The sequence below is a fragment of the Taurulus bubalis genome, assembly GCF_910589615.1.
Source record: "Taurulus bubalis genome assembly, chromosome: 10".
NCBI classification, from domain to species: domain Eukaryota; kingdom Metazoa; phylum Chordata; class Actinopteri; order Perciformes; family Cottidae; genus Taurulus; species Taurulus bubalis.
In genome coordinates, this window is record NC_136598.1 from 25,306,493 (window position 1) to 25,314,079 (window position 7,587).

Genomic DNA, 7,587 nt, shown 5'->3' on the forward strand with positions numbered 1-7,587 from the left:
CAAAGAGACTCAAAACAACCACGAAGAGACTTAAAATGACCACAGAGAGACACACACAACAACCACAGAAAGACACAAAACAATAAAAAAGAGACTAAAAACAACTACAAAGAGACACACAACAACCACAAAGACACTCAAAACAGCCCCAAAGAGACTCAAAACAACCCCAAAGAGACACAAAGTAACCCCAAAGAGACACAAAGCAACTACAAAGAGACTTAAAATTACCACAAAAAGACGTCAAATTACTACGACTAAAAACGGACAATAAAACTGTGGCACAAAATGACCAGAAAGGGACACAAAACAACAACAAAGACACTTAAAACTCCCACAAAGAGACACAAAATGACTACAAAGAGACACAAAACAACAACAAAAAGATGCTTAACAATCCATAAATGTTCTTGGTGTCTTAAGGCGGCGGGCCCTCTTGCATGTCTGTGCCTGGGAGTATAAAAACTAATGAATTTGATTCGACATCTGACCAATAAAAGGACGTTTCCTGTGCCGACTGACGGGACGGTAATGTGCATCAGCACTTCTAACGGAGGTTACGGTAGAAACACTCCTGAAAGATGTCTGAACCTGTTGATCTATTCAGAGCTTCTGTGCATGAAACGCTGTCGGGAATCCTCTCCCTCTCCGTCACCTGCTGTCTTTAATCCATGCATGCTGTTTTCTCTTCCTCCCTCTCTGTTGCGCCGCTCTCTGTCGCCCCGTTTGAAGTCTTGCAGGAGTCCTGCGGAGTCCAAAGGGTCAGAGAAGGGCAGCGCCGCGCCGGCCGACGTCACCACCTGTCCTCGCCGCTCTGTCAACACCGCTGGTGTCGCCGCGCTCACACCTCGCCATCCCACCCCCCGGTGCTCGTACATTGTTTCACACACACACATGCAGGAACGTGCGCACCACTATACTGTAGGACCCCCCTGCTGTCCGACAACCGTCACACAGAGAGACAAATCAAGGAGTCCCGCTGCTAGAAAAAAGAAGAAGAAAAAAAAGCCCACCCTTTCCTCACACGTTCACATGACAGAGAGCTCTTTCTGGGACCCGATCCCATGCCGGTGGGGGTTGTTTGGGCTCGCGTCCTGGGGAGAGAGTCAATTGCAGGGTCCGGGGGTCACGCAGAGAGCGGCCAAAAGTCCTTCAAGATGAGGAATTAGCCTTTCAAATCACGGCCGAAGATCAAAACCCCTCCATTGAAGAGCTTCTTCTTAATCAGCCCCGGGTTTCCTGTCCCGCCTGCCCGGAGGGAGGTGTCCCGGGAGAGTCCGGATCTGGACGGGACGCCGAGGAGGAGCGGGACGATCCGAAACCGGACACCAGGCCCGAGTCCGACGCGGCCAGCTCCTCGAACTTCTGTACGGCTCTCCTCACCGACAGGAAGGGGACTTCCCCCCGCCGCCACCGGCCGGTGCCGGCGCCGCCGGGTCCCCTGTAGGCCGAGTCCCGGCTGAGGAACACGTGGGCGGGAGGCGGGAGGCCGCAGCGCAGCCGGAGCCGGCCCTGGCCGAGGCCCAGAGCCGGGAGCACTCCGGCCGGGTTGAAGCGCGTCGGCAAAGTGGCGAGGTGCTCCCGGGTCAGAGGGTTGTGGAAGCTCAGGCCGCCGCCTCCGAGGTTCAGGAAGACCCCGAGGGTCTTGAGCTGAGGCGGGACGGTGCACAGCGGCTCGCGGCTCCCGTCATACACTGCACAGAAAGAGGGGCCTCGTCTTTCCAGCCACCAGCCACCAGAACCCTCCAGGGAGCTGACGCCTGAGAGACAGGGACATTTATAGCACTGCCATTAAATGCTTATGTATTGTATTGAATAGTATTGTGTTGTACAGTGTTGTACTACAGTGTTCGCTGTTCGCTGTACTGCGAATAGAAGAACTACTAAATTGTAATAATCTGCCTAGGGTGACAACTCTGAAAAGTTGATTAATGTGTCCTGTCCCTCGTAAATAAATACACGAATGGATTAGCAGCCTTTACTGATAATTTAAACCCATAATCTCTCAACTCATTAGAGATCTTGGAACATGAAACATCCTGTCTTATTCTTTTTACTCTCTTCTATTAAGCCAGAAAAATAAATAATAATAACATTATCGAAAATGTCAGAAACTAGGCAAATAACTACCAAGTGGCCACCTCACATTCTAAAAATGACTCTGGTTGTATAGAAGTATATGCTTCATGTGTACAAGCTGCTTTCTCTCTCCTGACCACCAGGGGGCGACTCCTCTGGTTGTATAGAAGTCTATGCTTCATGTGTACAAGCTGCATTCTCTCTCCTGACCACCAGGGGGTGACTCCTCTGGTTGTATAGAAGTATATGCTTCTTGTGGTAAAGCTGCATTATCTCTCCTGCCCACCAGGGGGTGACTCCTCTGGTTGTATAGAAGCATATGCTTCATGTGTTAAAGCTGCATTCTCTCTCCTGACCACCAGGGGGAGACTCCTCTGGTTGTATAGAAGTCTATATAAATGACTCTACTTCTCTCAGTAAACATTGTAAACATGAGTTTATGTCTCAATCTCTAGTTTCAAGTCTTCTTCAATACAGCATGATGTTCATTTAGTAAATTACGGTCATTTAGAGTCAAACAGACCATAAAGCAGGGGACGCTTTAGGGGCGGGGCTACAAGGTGATTGACAGGTCTCTACGTCACTCCTCAGCATTTCTTATATATAGTCTGTGGTTCAGACTATGACTCAAGTGATCCTTGACATTTCCTCTCAGGCCAACATGAAGTTGACATTTTAGTTTTTTAGTGAAACCGAAATTGATAAACCAAAAAAACTACTTTTTCAAAAAATGATTTAAAAATGTGGTCTTTTCTTTGTTTCTCAAAGCTGAAATGTGGCAATTCTTCGTATTTCAAACAAATGAAGACATGTTGTAACAAAAGCTAAACAAAAGCTCACTTTTCCAATGTTGCTCAACCAATGACCAATTGTCGAATTACTTGGTGGCTCTATGAGCCATGAAGTGTCCGATGACGTGTGTGTGTGTTTGTGTGTGTGTGCGTGTGCGTGTGTGTTGAAACAAGCGCCGTCTTGCTGACTAACAGTGAGGCTTTCTGGAAGCAATAAGCTCGCTGGCGGCCGACCAACCAAAACAAGCAGAGGCAGCGCTCACCGATCCGGTAGACGGAGCTGTTGCAGACGTCCACCTCCCAGTAGTACTGTCCTCGGGCCACGGCGACATCGGCACGGACCTGGGGGAGGGCCGGCGAGGCCCCGGGGTCAGAGGTCGTCGATCGCCCGGCGGGGCTCTCTCCTCGGTAGGTGACGGTGAGGGAGGAGTTGGATAGATGGAGGGATGGAGGGACAGTTGAAGGGTCCAGAGCAAAATTTAGTCCTAAAATAAGGGCATAGGACGAGGGTTTTGGGGCTTTTTATTATAGCAATCTATACAATCATCATTTCATGTTCAGCGTATTTATTCTGGGAGGATTAAAAGTGTGATTCCAGACCGAAGACAGAGCGCTCCATCTCCTCCTCTCGAAGGTCGACAGCGCCCTCTACTGGTGCTACTGGGCAACTGGCAGCGTTGGAGTCTGGGGTCAAACAGGGAGAGTGTACGCAACCCTGAGGGTTTTCATGTTTACAGATCATGTACACGGAGGTTTATTCTGAGGCCGATGAAGACGTCGCTATACTCACCATGCGGACGGCTGGACGAGTTCCCCTAAACACAGAAAGTCAAAATAGAAGATGCATGTAGTGAACCACGGACACATGTTGCATAGAATGAAAACGCATTTCATGAAGCTAGTACAATAATACGTGCTGTACAGTACACGAAGCATCAACAAACACAGGAACATTAGAAGAATTTGTAGGGGAAATGTGCTTTTGTTAAACGAGAAATTAGGTAATTTGCTTTCTTGCCAATTCCATGTCTGTCCGTGAATATGCCGCTACAGCCGGGAGGCGTTTAGCTTAGCTTAGCACAAAGACTGGAAACAAGGGGGAACAGCTATTATGTTCATTATGGATTAATCCGCTGATTACTTTCTACATTCATAATTTTTTTGTGTGGGTAAGAGTGAGAAATGGCGTCTCAATTATTTAACAGTCACCTTCAAAATGTTTGTTTACGCCAAAGCTTGATGTCATTACTAATACAATAATATTAGTACTATTATTAGTAATAAAGAAACATTATCAAAAGTATTACAAAATTATTCATATTACTACAATTATTAATGTTATTAAAATGATTGTGAATATATCAATATTATGAAAAATAATTACTAATACATTAATACTATTCAAATTATTACTAACTCATAACCATAATTAACATATAAACAATATTGTAATTGTTAATATGATTGAAGTAGCACGAATATATTATTGAAAAATATGACTAATACATTATTACTATTACAATTACGACTACTAAATTAACATAATTAACCATAATTAATTATAATATTGTTTGACTAATATTTAAATCTTATTAAAATGATTAAGAATATATGAATATTATGAATATATTATTAACTCTGTCTCTCTGCTGGTGCACTGAGCTTCATGTAGTGTAAGAGTTATATTACCACAAAACACAATAACAGACTGGAGCTAAATATTCTTTAACTGACTATTCTCCAGAAATGTACCTGATCATTGAAGCCGCTTGTTCTAACCCGACTGCTTTTTACATGCTAGGTTAACATTACTTAACAAAACGAAATGCAGTGATATTAATATAACTCTTATGCCTCATTACTATCCTTTGGGAGCAAGAATGTTTGTTCCTACTTTTAATTCTAGTTCTGCTGCTTCTTCGCTAGCTAGCGAGGTTAGCTTGTTACGTTAGCTTGTTGCGGTGGGGGAGGGGTGGAAACCACAAAACTGTTGACCGTAGCATTACATCAATTGGACCGACATTTTTCCTAAAATGTTGAACTATTGTTTTACAGTAAAAACGTACATGCAAATGACTGATTTGTAGTAGTAATAGTTTTAGAATTGTATACAGTCTAATTTGACAGTTATTAGGTCCACAAAAGTAAATAAGAAAATAAATAAACGTTAAATATCTAGAATGTCTCCCTCACAAAAGTCAATAAATAGAATCTGAAAGAGTAAGGAAAAACATAACACACTATTATACAGTTGTTAGTCAATTTAAGAAGATTTATAAGTGTTAAATAAATAGACATAATTTGTCAACAAGTATAACATCTACTTTGAAGGCATATTTCTTATTATTACAACTATTACATCTTGTATCTGTAAAAACAGCAGACTCCACAAGCTGCTAGCTGGACAAGTGTGAGTATAAAAGTATGTTTTTTTATATTATTTTGAAAGTACCGCATCATTCTCGTTTAAAGAGTAACTTAGGGGTACTATAGAGTGTTGGGATGCTACACATATATTGTATATCCTCACCTTTTCCTTACATTCTCATATGTATTACATATTCTTGACATTTATTCTAATTATTACTTTTTTGTTGCACAAAAGCTGCACAGCACATTGCACCATCATGTGATGCATAAAACATTGACATCATATCACATCTTTCCAGACTGCTCTTACTCTTTACCTGCAGATGCTGAAGGTGACCTTCGGATGCTCCTTCCTCCCTGTCGGTCTCCCCGCTGACACACACAGGATGCATTGGCAGACAGGAAGTGGCCGACGACCAGGTCCAGCACGGCAGCTCCACAGGGTGCCGGCAGCACGGGCACGGCACCGCGCAGACCGCCGGGCCGGCGCCGCGGTGCCGAGGCGGCCCTGACCTCGTTCCCTCTGCGGCTGCTATACAGCCAGCGCACATGGCGTGGGAGCACGGCAGGACCAGGACGACGTCGCACGCCCGGCTGCAGGCCGGACAGAGAGAGAGCTGCTGCAAACAATCTTCTTCCTCGTCAGACTTCAATGTTTCCACACCCAGAAGCTGCGGCTGCCCGGCTCTTCTGCAGGCATCCAACGGCCTCACCGACATTTACTGACGATTAGATTCATTCTTTAAATACCGCTGCTTTACTTTACTTTACTCACTCTTTGTCCACATGTTGCCTCAGACGTCCAGTTCAGACAAAGGCCCCCACAAAATCCACATTTCTGTTTATTCCCAATATGCAGACGATACCCGGCTGTGTATATCCAGCTATCATTGGCGGCCTCCGTCAGGATAGAAGCAGCAACCGTTCACCCAGAAAAGACACAAGGGCCACATCTTATCGTCCAGATATCCAACATTTTAAAGATGTTCTGAATGAGTCCAGATGTCCCACTGTATGAAGAAATCCTGCTGTTGTGCAATCCGCTCTGTCTCCCGGCTGACGACTGTGGGTGAAATAGGTTGAAATGGCCTGAGAGCAGATAAAAGAGTGGGAGACAGAGAGAGAGAGAGAGAGAGAGAGAGAGAGAGAGAGAGAGAGAGAGAGGAGCCCAGCCTTTTAGGTACTCATTGCTTGGTGTTGCCATGGTAGTGGCTCTTCCCATAGACACGCACAATGGCAAGAGGCAACGTGTGCGCACACACACACACACACACACACACACACACACACACACACACACACACGTTAACAAAGAGCTCATTACTCCCGTGAGCCCCGCCTGGTGAGAAGGAGACGGCTCGTTGTCCCCTTCAACTTGTAGGGGGCCGGATCTGTGGTCAGTGTAGGGAGGGCATACCGGAGAGAGAATGCAGCTTTAACACATGAAGCATATACTTCTATGCAACCAGAGTTGTCACCCTCTGGTGGTTAGTAGAGAGAATACAGCTTTAACACATGAAGCATAGACTTCTATACAACCAGAGGAGTCGTCCCCTGGGAGTCAGTAGATAATGCAGCTTTAACACATGAAGCATATACTTCTATACAACCAGAGGAGTCGCCCCCTGGGAGTCAATAGATAATGCAGCTTTAACACATGAAGCATAGACTTCTATACAACCAGAGTTGTCACCCTCTGGTGGTTAGTAGAGAGAATACAGCTTTAACACACGAAGCATAGACTTCTATACAACCAGAGGAGTCGCCCCCTGGGAGTCAGTAGATAATGCAGCTTCAACACATGAAGCATAGACTTCTATACAACCAGAGAAGTTGCCCCCTGGTGGTCAGTAGGTAATGCAGCTTTAACACATGAAGCATAGACTTATATACAACCAGAGTTGTCACCCTCTGGTGGTCAGTAGAGAGAATACAGCTTTAACACATGAAGCATATACTTCTATACAACCAGAGAAGTTGCCCCCTGGTGGTCAGTAGGTATTGCAGCTTTAACACATGAAGCATAGACTTATATACAACCAGAGTTGTCACCCTCTGGTGGTCAGGAGAGAGAATGCAGGTTAAAGGCTTTGGTTTCACTTTTCAGACCCGGATGTTGATCCCTGAATACACCTAGTGGTGAAATAGCATTCTTGCTCATGAATGAAAGATTCATTTTTCCAATATCTTCATTCATTGTAATCTTCCTAATACACCCTAGTAGTAGTAGTAGTAGTAGTAGTAATAGTAGTACTAGTAGTAGTAGTAATAGTAGTACTAGTAGTAGTAGTAGTAGTAGTAGTAATAGTAGTACTAGTAGTAGTAGTATTCTACAGATCATGTGTAG

The 7,587-nt window shown here is 44.8% G+C and overlaps 1 protein-coding gene across 1 annotated transcript; it reads right to left on the reverse strand.

Annotated features, from left to right (window-relative positions):
* Positions 1 to 1,224: 1,224 nt before the first annotated feature.
* Positions 1,225 to 5,959, reverse strand: LOC306742529 (uncharacterized protein; the record flags this gene model as incomplete). The annotated part of the gene is made up of 5 exons (XM_079224920.1): positions 1,225 to 1,760; positions 3,134 to 3,355; positions 3,471 to 3,554; positions 3,661 to 3,685; positions 5,558 to 5,959. The coding sequence occupies 5 exons, from the start codon at positions 5,957 to 5,959 to the stop codon at positions 1,225 to 1,227; spliced, it is 1,269 nt and encodes a 422-aa protein (XP_079081046.1).
* Between the last annotated feature and the right edge of the window lie 1,628 nt (positions 5,960 to 7,587).